Raw genomic sequence first — 14,223 nt, 5'->3', positions numbered from 1 at the left:
TGAAGATACACAATGGATGGTCCTTGCTCTTGAGATAACTACAGTATAGTGAAAGAGGCTGATATTATAATATCAATGATATAATGATATTATATATAACATATGATATAATATCAAATGATAAATGATCATTTATAATATACTCTGGTAAGTGTAATAACAAAGATAAATAAAGTGCTTTAATAGCAATACTATGATATATAGATTATAGCACTAAATATGCAAAACCACATTTTAGGTAAATCATTAAAATATACACACACAATCACATGATCTGAAATTATCATTGGTTGGCACCTTTGGATAACCTTAGTTGTTTAATGTCAGACATGGTTTTATTTTAGTGGTTTTCTCACGGAAAAGTGTAATGATAATAACAAAAACAACAGCACCAACCACCACCACTCAAAATAACACGTGATATGAGGACACTCAGTGTCTTAACAGTTTCATAAAACAAACATCTAATGAATCACGAGAAAAATGATACATCCAAAACAGACTATCTGCCCCTAAACTGAGCTTCCCACGGGGAGGCATCTTGTCCTACTCATCCCTAGGTTCCTAACAGCTAACACAGATCAAAGCTCATGGAAGGTGCTTTAAAAATGTTTGCTGAATGATTTTCCTATGGAAGTAGTCAGCATGTAAAATAGTTTACCAAACTTTAGTCTTTTACATTTGTATTCTCAAACAGTTTACCAATAATATTCACAATTTAGCTCAAATTCCTGGAAAACACTGCTTTAAATGAAAGAAAAGCTGGGATAGGGAGATGATAAGATCTAAGGCTAAAGAAGATTAACAAATTATTGAAAGTGAGATATACTTTTAGGGATTTTTAAATTTAGGGGTAAAAAAAGGATACAGCAGGTGCTGTAGTCCTAGGACTCAAGAATACTGAGGTAGTCTTGCAACATGCCACATTTATAGGAAACAAAATGACTTTTGATACAATGAGGAAGGGTTGAGAAGGAACTGAAGCAACAATAAGGAGTACACTTTTGCTAGCTCTGGGCAAGCAGTCATCTACATGTTTAATTTATTCCTTTCTGTGTCCTAGAAAGGACAAGCAAAGTTTCAAAGAGGGGACAGGGGAGTGAGGTGTGGTGGGGTGAGGAAGTGACCTACAGGTACATTTATATCCAGTGTGCTGTCATGTTTTTGCCAGAGGCAATCCTCAACTCTTGAAGTTCTGCAAAGCTCTTCATTACAAGGTCAAGGTAGAATCGGCAGAAATTGATACAATAGATTCTAGGAACTTTGACTCGCGTGTGTTATCTAGAAACAGCTGTAAGTTAATGTTCTTTGGCATGGGGTGAGGTGGGATGGCATGTGAGGCAGATTATAATTTTGGCAAAGAGTTGACATAGAACAGTTCTGCCAGCTACCTCCATAGCAATGGTCATTCAAAAAAACCATGCCATTTCCTCCATGAAAGCAAACTGGTTTCATCTTAATAGACAAAATGAAATTAGTACAAAAACAGAGGCATAATATAGGCTTGAGGTAGGCTGGCAGCCGAAACATCTTGGGTCTAGGAAACAATCTTCTTTCACTGATATGTTCAGCAGTGTTCTCGGTACTCTGATTAATTAACAGGTCCTATTTAATGAAGTAAGCTGCATGCCGACTGTGAGCAGGCTGCATGGCAGTTTCTCCTCCTTAAGCAGTGGAAAAGGAATTTCAGGGCAGTATAAGTCAAGAACACAGCACTGCATCCATTGTAGACAATTACACGCCGTGGAGCTCATGTAAGAATTTACCACCACACCAACACAGAAGAAAACAGCAAACATACCCCCCTGACCACAATCGAGGTCGTAAGTAGTGCTGGCTCTTTGGAGAATATCGGTTTGGTTTTCTCCTGCATCATTTTTCACTGATTTTCGTATGTTAGGGACAAATCTTCTAGCTTTCTGTTTTTGTCTGGCCCTTTCCTCTTTCTTTCCAGAAGTCCTAGAAGCAAGCATAGTATTTTTTCCCTAATATTGGTTCTCAAAAAGAGAAAACAAAAAACTAAACCCACAAATAAACAAACAAAAGTCCCTCAGATAGAGCTTTTCCCCCAGCAAAGATTACCTTTAATCTTACCTTAGTTAAGCCTTCATGACTTCCTCCCTTCTCCCGTAAAGGACTGAAGTATAACACCTCAAGTCAAAAAACTCAAATAGAACCTCTTAAGTGCTTCCTACTCTGTGCTCTTAGCTTTCCTACATAAGCTGATTTTATAAGAAAATAAAATCAATTTTTTATATATATATTTTTGTCCTTTTATAAGAAAATAAAGGACAATCCTGCCCGTTGCCTATTTTTATAAATAAAGTTTACTGAAACAGCCACATTTATTCAAGTACTGTCAATGGTGGCTTTTCCACTACAAAGGCAGAGCTGAGTAGTTGCGATAGAGGCAGCATGCCCATAAAAACACTTACTATCCTGCCCTTTATAAAAATATTGCTAACCCCTGTTATAAGTTATTACACTGTAGTATTATTAATTAACTTATATCACTATATTACCTATGAGTTCCTTAAGGGCAAGAATTAATCAAATTCTTCTTTGTTTTCCCAGTGCCAACAGTGTCTGCTAAGCAGCTGACACTCAGTCACTACTGAAGAAATGAATGAAAGAAAAAAGGACCAAGAACTTCAGACTCGTGTTTAACAGTGACATGCCTCTTAAAGGGTAGGTGACTGAGGATGACTCCCTGAAATACATCAAAGGTTTTATTTTCCTTTAGATTTACTCCATATGACAGAAATTCTAGTAATGTTACTGCCTTCTGAAAGTCTAAGATCACACCTTCAAAACTGACATTTCCCAAAAAAAGAAATTAAAACCACTTTACATTGGTTACATGAGTATATACATTTGTAAAAGCTCATCAAATTTTATACCTAAAATGGGTGCATTTTGTCAAATGTTAATTACATCTCAATAAAGTTGTTTTTTAAAAAGTTAAAAAGTACTTTACCTTAATTGTTCTAGAAAATTATCAATGTACTCTTTCCATTTTTCTGGAAATCCAAACATAAACTTCCTTATGAGATAATTTGGATATCCTAATTTAACAATAAATAAAAAAAAATTATCTAAAAGCCTAGAATTTTAAAGAGATGTCATTAATTCATTAAATCATTCAAAAAATATATACTTATTGCTTACAATGTGCCAGCCACTGTTACAGATACTGAGGATTCAGCAGTTAACCAAACAAACAAAAATCCCTGCCTTCACAGACCTTGTCTTCTAGTGTGAAACAGAAAGCAAACCAACAAGTAAAACGTCTTGTTTGTTAGATGGTTACTGATGCTATGGAGAAAAATTACACAGTTAAGGGGGATAGGGGTACCAGTGTGTTCATGCTGGTGGAGGAGAAGGGGGGCAGGCAGCAGTTTAAAAAAGGATAGTCAGAGAAGTTCTCACTGAAATAGCAGGATCAGAGTAAAGCCCTGAAGGACGTGAGCGAGTGAGCCTTGTGGCAATATGGGGTTAAAACACTGGAAGCAGAGAGAACAAAGCAGAAGGTTCTGAGGCCAGAACGTGCCTGGTCTGTTTGTAGAATAACAGAGAGATGAGTGCAGCTGAGGTGGAGGGAGGAGAGGCCAGTACTAGGGGGCTACTCAGATGGGTAATAGAGGCAGCAGGGGAGCTTGTGAGATTATAAGGCCTTGGGGTCGTTTTATGGATCTGGTCTTTTAATTTGGGTGAGATGGGAAGCTATGGAAAGATTCTGAGCCGAGGATCCACAGGATTTGACTGACTTGAACAGGACTGTATTAGCTGCTATTTTGAGAAGGGTCTGTGAAGTACAAGGGGAGCAACAATGACACCAGTTAGGAGGTTACTGCAATGATTTAGACAAAAGATGAGGGAGGTGTGGACCACAGTGGTGCAGCAGAGGCCTGGCTTCTGCATATATTATGGAGATAATGCCAACAGGACGTACTGACACACTAGATGTAGGTATGAGACAAACTGAGGATTTAAGGATGTCTCCAAGGATTCTGGCTCACCACTGGAAGCATGGAAAGAGAGAGACTACAGGCTAAGTAGATTTAAGGGAGAAAATCAGCTTTTAGACATACTAAGTTTGAGATGCCTGCAGACATCCTAGAGGAAACGTCAAATGGGCAAATGGAAAATGAGTTGAGTGGCTAGAGGAATATTATTTATAATGATTTTTTTTGTGTGTGAGGAAGATCAGCCCTGAGCTAACATCCATGCTAATCCTTTTTTTTTTTTTTTTTGCTGAGGAAGACCAGCTCTGAGCTAACATCTATTGCCAATCCTCCTCTTTTTTCCCCAAAGCCCCAGTAGACAGTTGTACAACACAGTTGCACATACTTCTAGTTGCTGTATGTGGGACACGGCGTCAGTATGGCTAGACAAGCGGTGCGTCGGTGCGCGCCCGGGATCCGAAGCCGGGTCGCCAGTAGCGGAGCGCACGCACTTAACCACTAAGCCACGGGGCCAGCCCCTATGATTTTTTTTTTTTTGCTGGGAAAGATTTTCCCTCATCTAAGATCTGTTGCCAATCTTCCTCCTTCCCCCCCGCCCGCCCCAAAGCCCCAGTACATGGTTGTATATCCTAGTTCTAAGTCCTTCTAGTTCTTCTATATGAGCCACTACCACAGCATGGCAACTGACAGACGGGTGGTATGGTTCCGTGACCAGGAAACAAACCTGGGCCACCGAAGCGGTGAGAACGCTGAACTTTAACCACTAGACCATCAGGGCTGGTTTGGAATATTCTTGGTTACAGATATAAGTTTGGCATTTGTCACCAAATAGATGAGATTTAAAGCCTAAAAGAAATCAGCACAGCACTGAGTGTAGAAAGAACCCTAGTCTACTCCATTATTTAGAGGCAAAGAAGAAAGAGAAAAATAAGCAAAGCAACTAAGAAGGAACAGTGAGAGAGGCAGCACGAAAATCAGAATACGGTATTCCAGAAGCCAAGTAAAGAAAGTGTTTCAACGAGGTAGGTGTGATTAATTTTGTCAAGTGTATACCGGATTTAGCAATGTGGGGGCCACCAGTGACTTTAATAAGGGCTGTTTCGGTGAAGAATTGGGAGTTAAAGCATAATTAAAGAGAATTCAAGAAAAAATGGGGAAGAATTCCAGAGGAGTTAGATATAAGCATAACAAATCTTCTGAGTTGTTTTGCTGTAAACGAGAGCAATAGTGGCTAAGAGAAGTGTGGTTAAGAGAGGGGTTTTTGACAAGAGAAGGGAGAATTACAGGAGAGATATCCTTGAATAAAAGAGGAAAAATGAGAGCTAGTGTAATATGGAGAGGCTGACACAGACAGAACCACGGACAGTTCATTCATAATAAAAGCAGGTACAGACGCAAGGAGGTGGGTAGATGTGTAGAAGTTCTCTTGGGACTGTTCCCACTGCTCAGGTGCTCCCCTCTCTCCACCCTCCCACTTGAGAGAGGGAGGAAGAGGTATTGGAAATTTGTGAAAATATGATAGTCATCAAGGAAGATAGGAGAGGTAATGGATTAGGGGAACATGGTAGGATACCAAGTGGCACTAAGGGACCACACTTGTTGCTGGTAATTATAAGTTTAAAGTAGACTGCTGAGGTGTGTTCTTCTTCAGCCACATTAGCAGCGTGCAAGGGCACAGGCAGAAAATTAGATTATACCAGGACTGGGGTTGTGCTGGCAGGTTCAAAGAGAGTAACTAGAGAGTTAAATTATATTCTTATAAAGTAATTCCTTACAAATAAGAACATTTCACTTGAATTTTTTTTAAGTCAGTGGACTTATTTAAACAGCAATAAGAGTGATTAAATAAGAAAAAAATGATCAGCACATATAATAGTTTTATATAATACAGTCAATTCTGTTTTAATTTTGATTCATAATTTTAAAACACCTAATTAAAAGTCAATTATGCATATTGCTGTTAGAAATATGGTTAATTGCTTCACTTACTAAAATAGTTTGTCAATTAATAATGACAGTCATTACCTGCTTCTTTCATGGAAATCCGGTCTATCATTCCTTTTAATATATAAATGTTGCCTGATAAAGTCCTGAGTTTGTTGTGTTTAATCCGTTCTACAATTGCGTTACTGTGCCAATATAGGTCAGTGATGTCTCTAGGAGAAAAACCCAAGGCAAAATATTCACTTTTTATCAGTAGTCACAATGTACATATATAAAGTATATAAATTTATAATAGAAAGTAATACATTTGTATTCTAGGTACATTGAGAATATTATTAATCTAATTATAAAACATTTGAGGGCCAAACACTGCAGCAGAACTCAACTCCTTGGCTAATGTGATCCTCAGAGTACGTGCCAAAAAACTGTACTGTGGCCAAACCATACCCCTAAGCAAGGAAGCAGGGGCTTCTCTAAATAGCTGGTGCCGACAATGTTCGCAACTCCATCTTAACTGATGCTCAGCTTCCCAAGAATGATGTCCTCGTCCCTCTCCTCAGGGCCTCTACTGTGTTCGCTGTCATGCAGATACGTAGTTTGGATCCATCGAATCTTGTGGCCTTTCACCCTTACATACAGACAAATGTTTTTACCTTCCTCTTTGGAAAGTACCCAAAAGAGGTTCCAGTGTGGAAAAAACAAACTGCAGTATCAAATCATGACCCACAAATCTACTCTTCATATTTCCTTAAATGAAGCTAAGAATAAATATAAAATAGAAAGAAACAAAATATGAAGAGGTAATAGAGAAACGCTGAACATTCTCCAATTCATCAGATAACTAATAATAAACACACTAAATATAAGTGTAATAAGTAACAAAGTTAAGTTCCTTTAATTTAGTCAAATGAGATTAAACTCATCCATTATACTTTAAAACAATATTACTTCTGTTCTTTTTGCTTTATTTTATTTAACAAATATTTAAATAGTACTCTAAGACCACTGTTCTCAAGTCTTATAAATATTAACTCATTTAATCCTCAAAATAACCCAAAAGGCAGGTAATATTATTATCACTATTGTGCAGATGAAAAAACAGACTGGAGGCCGGCCCGGTGGCACAAGCGGTTAAGTGCGCACGCTCTGCTGCGGCGGCCAGGGCTTTGCCGGTTCGGATCCTGGGCGCACACCAACGCACTGCTTGGCAGGCCATGCTGTGGCAGCGTCCCATATAAAGTGGAGGAAGACGGGCACGGATGTTAGCCCAGGGCCAGTCTTCCTCAGCAAAAAGAGGAGGATTGGCAGATGTTAGCTCAGAGCCGATCTTCCTCACCAAAAAAAAAAAAAAAAAAACTGAGACTGAAAGAGGACAGTTTCCTTGCCCAAGTCATACAGCCAGCGAGCAGCAGCAGTGGGATTCCAACGCAGGCAATCACGCTGCCTCTTGGACATTCAGGAAATGGGCACGAGGCAGGCAGAAATTGAGCAGGCAGGACAGATTTTATATACTCAATTTATAGACTCCCTGGTAAGTACCTTCAACAGTGATATCCTGTATTGCTTTATTACAAACTATTACTACAAAATTTTTTTAACACTAAGAAATTGGTTTTTCAGAATAGGAAATGGTGCTAATAGAGTAGCAGACTTAGGCAAAGCCCACTCACCTGATGATGCTTTCATTTTAGGGAGAACCAGAAAGTGCCAATGATTACTTAATATGTGGCTGTGTGGCAAAATTTTTAAAAATTTTGATTCCTTTTCTGGATCAGTAATTTATATCTGGTTGTCCCAACTTAGATGTGAGAATCTGGACTGAAATGCATGTAGTAAATATTAACTAATCACATATAACTAAGCAGATAATACCAGTCCACTTATTAGAAGTTCTGAAAGGAATAAAGCACCGTGTATACAAATTTGAGCTATTACTATTTTAAAAATAACTTGAGTTAACAGGCAAAAACAAGAAAGCTGGTTACAATCAACACAGCCACAATCTGCATAGTTATTGTACTTTTTTGCCTTCAGTTTGTAACCTTGTTAGAAAGTCTTTGTTTTGTAGGAAGATGGTATTTCTCATTCATCTCCTTTTAAGCTCTTACACACAGTACCTTATTTTATTATACATTTTATTAAAAGAACAGTGAAATGTTATACTTACATCAGTTTTCCTTCTACACATATAGCAGTGTTATCGTTGATGATTTTAATCATCCATTCCTGTAGCTGGATTACCTAATCAAGCATAAAATGAAGTATATATTTCCTGTATTACTTGTAGCATAAGCATTGCAAAATCAATATACATTAAAAAAAAAAACTCATGTAAGTAACCCAAATGATTCCTTAGTGCTCATCTATATAAGAATCATATTCTATTTTAAGCAGCAGTAAGGTAAAAACTCTTGTATATAACGAAACAGAAAAGATGAAGGGAGAGACTGAACTGGGGCTGTACTGCACCGTTTGTTCTACAATCCAGAATCACCTATACTTTAAATATTCTTATAGCAAATATCCCCAACCACTGCGGAAAAAAATCATCTAAAATCCTAAGGTATCCATCGAAGCACCAAGTCCCATAAAAGACCCGATAACGTGGGAGAAAGAAAGAGTCAGCTGCGTAGCATACATTTCACCATCACTCTTACTCCTAACAAATTGGAGCTTTTTTTTTTTGCAAAGTAAATTTGGAGTGGCATTCCATTTTCTATAAACTATAAAGGTGATTGCTAGTTATTTATATTTAACAGCATTCTATTCCAAAGCAAACATCTTGACAGCTCAGAAAATTCATTTTAGGACAAGGGAAATCCTATCACAAAGGAAAACTTCTGTGAACATCTGTGCTAAGACATTATCGTTTCTATTGCATAACAATTTAACAATGAACTATTTCTGATGAGAAATACAGCGCAGTCATAAAATAACTAATTTGAGTAGCTATTTACTTTATATATAAAATTATCAATTTATATATCAAGACAAATTCTCCAGTGGTAGTTTTATGCTGAGTCAGGAAAAGATGCTAAAATCGAAGGGTACTCTCAGTTATTGTCCTTTTCCTCAATTATGTTCTTTTTAAAAATTATAGGTAGGATTTGGGGAAGAGGCCATAAAATTCCTTTTTTTTTCTACTTCCACATTTGGAGCTACCTGAGATATATCAAAGAATCAGTCAGATGGAGATAGCATTAAAAATAAAAGCTAACACTAGGCAGAGTTCCAAGCATCTTAGATGCACTGACTCATGTTATCCTCATAACACTAGGAGGCAGGTATCATTACCTTCCTTTTAAAGATAAGGAAACTCTGTGACGTCTAGTTAAATATCTTGCCCACGTCACACACAGCTAGTTAGTGCCATAGGGTTACAAATCTTGGAATTCTGGCTCTATAATCCTATACCATATTGCTTATACAAAATATCAAAATGTTGTTCATAGTCATTCAGTAAATATTTGTTGAGCTCTACTATGTGCCAGGCACTGTTCTGGGCAGTAGGGATTCAGCGAGAAACAAAACACAAAACAAAACACAAAACAAAACAGCTGGCCTCTTAGAGCAAATTCTTGTGTGTGTTGAGAGGGTGGAAGCAAGGAGAGCGGTGGTGGTAATATCCAAAGAAATAATAAAGTGTCAGGTTGTGATATTTACTACTAGAAATAAGGACAAGGTATTAGATAACTGGAGGTGCTTTTTTAGATAGGATACTCAGTGGAGATCTTGGAACAGAGAACTGAACGAGGTGAGGGATGAGCTATATGGACATCTGGGAGTGGATCCCTCCAGGCAGAGGGCACAAGTGCAAAGGCCCTAAGTTAGGTGGCGTGGAGGGCACAATAGCTTGAAAGGAGTAAGCAAGAGAGAATAAAAGATGAGGTTAGATATCTCCAGGGTTTAATTATGTAGAGTCCCATAAACGATGATAAAGGCTTAGTGTTTTCTCCTGAGATAAGTTACTGGAGGATTTTGAGCAGAAGAGTGACATGATTTAATATTTTAAGGGGCTGCTGGGTAGAAACTGGACTATATTAAGATTCTGGCTTCTGTCTGGAAAAATACTAAAGTAGAGGCAATAGTGGAAGCAGGGAGAACATTAGGCTATTCTAGCAATCCTAGAGATTACGGTGCCCTGGAATAGGAGGTAGTGGTTGAGTAGTGAGAACAGCAGTAGTGAGGACAGCAGAGCCAACAGGATTCCTTCACGGTTTGGATGTGGAGTATAAGAGAAAAAGAGTCTAAAATGAATCTAAAATTTTTTACATAAGTATCTGGGGGAATGGTATTACTGTGTACTGATATGGGACACAATGGAGGAGACGGTTTATGGGGAAGAAGTCAAGAGTTTAGTTTTGGACATGTTAAATTTGAGATGCCTATTAGATATCAAGAGAAGTCATATACATAACTGCACGTGTGAGTGTGGGATTTACAAGAATGTTCTGGGCTGGAGATATATTTTTGGAGCTATCAGCAGAGAAATGGAATTTAAAGCAATAGCTGGACGATATAGTCTAGAGAGCATGTGTAGGTGGTAGAGAATCAGTTTCTAGGACTGATTCTGGGACATTCCAACGTTCACAGGCTGTGACAGCAAGAGGAAGTAGCAAAGGGGAATGAGAAGGCTGGCCAGTGAGGTTGGAGAAAATCAGGAGAGAGATATCCTGGAATCCAAAAGAAAAAGAAATACAATGCGTTGAGAAGGACGTTTTGATTCACTGTGTTAAACACTCGTGAGAGACAGAATAATAAAGAATAAGAACAATCATTGGGTTTGGTGACATGGAGATCACTGGTGACACAATTATCATGGAGTAGTGAATGTGAAAGTCCAAAGAGGAACATGTTCAAGACAGAATGAGAAGAGAAGAAATAAAAACCATGAATACATATACCTCTTTCAAGGTGTTTTGCTGTAAAGGGAAACAAAAAGTGAGTGGTAGCTGGAGTGGGACAGGGAGTAAAAGGAAAGTGCGCCTTTTCTTTCCATTTTTTTAAATGCAAGCCATGTTTCAGCATGTTTATATGCTAATGGAAATGATCCAGAAAAGAAGAAATAATTGAGGGGATAATTAAAGGGACAAAATGCTTTAGGTGGTAAAGGGAAATGAATTGGCCTTGAAAAGGAGCACAAATTGTTCATCCATTTTAACAGAAGGGAAAGCAGAATATGTGGATAGAGCAGCAAACAGATTGGTAGATTTGGTGATGATAACATGAGGTTCTCAATGAACTGAGAATGAGGAGGAGAGGGGAGGGTTAGAGGTTTTAAGAGAGAAAAAGTGTGAGGTATTGTCGGAAAGTCAGAGTAGAGTAGATTGACAAGTGAAATGTGGCAGGACTGATGGGCAACAGTGACAGCCCACTTAAGGTTTGTTGCCAAATTTAAAATGAGACTAGTCAGCATGGTTGTGTGTTTTGTTCCAGCCATCTTCTGCTTCTCAGGTACATAGGTATGTAGCAAAAGAAGAGTATAATTTAACTAGGTTTACAATTTTGCCAGAGGAGGACAGAGGGAAAAGCAATAAAGAGAATTGCGAGTTTACTCAAGGGATGGTTATAATGACAGACCATGGAATCTACATAAGGTAAAGAGGGCAATGAGGACAGGAAAGAGTTGATGGACTGAAGTTGTCTTAGTGGGGTGAGTATTGATGGAGGGGTGGGGGAAGAGTACTAGAGGTGGAATGATCTGGAAAGACAGGAGCTGGTACTGAGAGTGGGATGCTTGAAAGTGAGAATCTGCAGCACGTACTGGCAAAGACACAGTATGGGTATTACTAGGGTAGAGGGTAATGGTAGGGGGAGGTCACTGAAGATCAAGAATCCAAGGGTGGTGGATGAATCTATATGGATGTTGGTGTCACCAGAGTGGATGACAGAAACAGCAGCAGAGGAAAAAGTAACAGGTGTCAGATACTTCAACAGGAATGCAAGGTCATGACTAGGAGGTTGTATCACAGATAACTACAAGAGGGGACAGGGAGTGGTAAACTCTTATTGCATGTGCTTCAAAGAAGCTGGGGAGGGAAAAGGGGTGACTTTAGAGAGAAGGAAGGACAAATGGCCTGAAACAGTAACAAGGAACAACAGAGACTCCCATTACATCATCTCTAGGTCCAACGGAATGAGATATGGGAGAAAAAAAGTGCCACCATTTAAGAGAAGAAGCCATCTTTTAGTTAGAGCAAGGTTAAGAAATGTTCACAGCAGCTTGAGAAGATAACATTTTGCTGATGATACAGCCCAAGTTCAAGAGGGCACGATGCATGTGTGCAGAGTTGGAGATGAGTGAGAGACTGGGTCAGAACCAGGGGATTTACAGGACTGTAGAGATAGGAGGTTGGAGGCTTGGACTTCTTGTAGTAGGTGAGATAACAGCACTGTAGAGATGATGCAATTAGTACTGGGGGGTCTCAGAACAGTTGTCTTCAAACTCTTTTGCTCAACCCACCTCATACATTTTTAAAGCACATCTAAAACTTTTCATCACAAGTCTAACTATTTGCAAATAATGCAATTTCCAATGAATACACTGAAATTTAAAACTATAACCATTACATCACTCTTTAAAATTTAGATGAAATTTAATACCACCTAAATTTGATATCCACCATCATCCTTTTAAAAATTAACAAACATTTAACAATTGGGAATTTTACATTATATCTTTTCTCCTGAACTTGTATTTCCATTCCACTTCCTTCAGACAGTTTGTCCTAACAGAACATAGTTTGATGGTCTAAAGTCTTTTATTGATCACTCTATATTACTTTACAACAGGAAAAATTCTCAAGTCTTCAGATGCTATAATTCCTCTCTCTTTTAATTGCTGTTAATAGTACCCCAAGAATGAGGGGGAAAAAAATTAAGAACAGGAATGAACACAGTGTTCATCCCCAAAGAGCGTAAGTAAACTGTTGAAGGCTATACAACTAGTAATAGAGCAAGGTAGGACTCAATACCTGGGTCTTCTTACTTCCAACGCACTGCTTGTTCCACTAGGTCACAATGCCTCTACACTAAATAATAATAAAACACGAAAATGAAGCTCCTGTTAATAATGAGAGAGCCTAAGAGCTCAAGCTCTTGAAGAATGGGGATGAAAACAGAAATATACATCTGCCTTAAAAATGTTCCTACCTTATTTTTTTTAACTCCTTTTGTTATAGTTTGAAGTATACTTGGAGGAGAAAGCTTTGAAGCATTTCTTTTTGATCTCCGAGGTATTGTTATATGAAATCTTGGAGTTGCAAGCACAATTTTACATGTATCATTCACAGAAGCTGGAAGATCAGTCTCTTTGGGCATTGTTTTCTCATTTCCTTCCTTAATTTCCTGTTGTGAAGTCCCTTCTGTTGTCACCTTACTATCAGAAACCATTAACTGACTGCCATTTTTAATAGGATCACAGTTAGTATTAAGAGTCTCATCAGTAGTATTTTGGGATTTTTCATAGGCAGAATCAACGCCTTCTAAAACAAACGTGTCCTTTTTGGACTTAGTGGTTGCAACCGTGTTCTCCTTTGAGTGAAGAATTTGTTTAGCCAACTTAGCTCCAGCTAATGCCTTGTTGGAGACTCCTGCAGATGAAACATGTTCATGTTCTTGGTTCAGATCTGGAAGCTCTGCAAAAAATACAAAACCAAACCAAATTTATAGAAGGATCATATGAAATTAAAAGAGAGAAATAGGACAATTTATAACTGTTTATATATATATATAAAAAAAAAGTCTTCAGGGTAGGAATGCTCCACCATCCTGCCCAGTCTTTCTCTAAGTGCCTCTGGCTTTTATGATTCAATGTTTTATTCACAATCAATGATTATTGCCTACACAGGGAAAATAATTATCTAGAACATTTAACCACATGTTCAAATAAAAAACTGAAAAACAAACAAAACAAAAAGCACTTTACCATAAGTTAAATTGTGCAGAAGTGCTTTCTTTTCCTGCTGACACCGAATCTTTTGCTTGACTGGACAGAAAATATTATTTGATGATTGTAGAGGCACTTCTTGGAATGAGGTTGAGATTTTTTTTAAAGAAAGAAGAAGTTGAGTTGTATTAGTCACTGAGAATAAAAAAATGATTTTTTAAAATCTTGAAACAAAGTCTTAGGGTCAGTAATGATCAGATCAATATAGCCTACTTTTGTAATAAATGACAGTCACGTAAGCTTTTCCCTTTATTATCTTCTCATGCCTTCACTGCATCCTCTATACCTATAACATGCTGAGAATTTTTTAAACAACCTCTCCATGCTACAACTTGCCAACTCTAGACAAAAGTATACTACTGGACT

At 38.1% G+C, this 14,223-nt stretch overlaps 1 protein-coding gene across 6 annotated transcripts in view; it reads right to left on the bottom strand.

The window, feature by feature from the left end:
- The window catches only part of MIS18BP1 (MIS18 binding protein 1), a 51,522-nt gene that overhangs the window by 23,845 nt on the left and 13,454 nt on the right, over positions 1-14,223 (bottom strand). For 4 of the 6 annotated variants that reach the window (XM_058540645.1, XM_058540649.1, XM_058540650.1 and 1 more), the window contains exons 3-8: positions 13,837-13,935; positions 13,062-13,546; positions 8,077-8,150; positions 5,991-6,121; positions 2,978-3,065; positions 1,802-1,959 (exon numbers count right to left, since the gene is read on the bottom strand). In XM_058540645.1, the coding sequence (XP_058396628.1) occupies positions 1,802-1,959; positions 2,978-3,065; positions 5,991-6,121; positions 8,077-8,150; positions 13,062-13,546; positions 13,837-13,935 (1,035 nt within the window). The remainder of the gene's footprint in view (positions 1-1,801; positions 1,960-2,977; positions 3,066-5,990; positions 6,122-8,076; positions 8,151-13,061; positions 13,547-13,836; positions 13,936-14,223) is intronic. The other 2 variants (XM_058540647.1, XM_058540648.1) reach the window with 2 other exon arrangements.

Source organism: Diceros bicornis, chromosome 5 (assembly GCF_020826845.1).
Source record: "Diceros bicornis minor isolate mBicDic1 chromosome 5, mDicBic1.mat.cur, whole genome shotgun sequence".
Taxonomy (NCBI): Eukaryota; Metazoa; Chordata; class Mammalia; order Perissodactyla; family Rhinocerotidae; genus Diceros; species Diceros bicornis.
The sequence above is the reverse complement of the archived record's forward strand: the minus strand, read 5'-3'. Positions and strand labels throughout refer to the sequence as shown.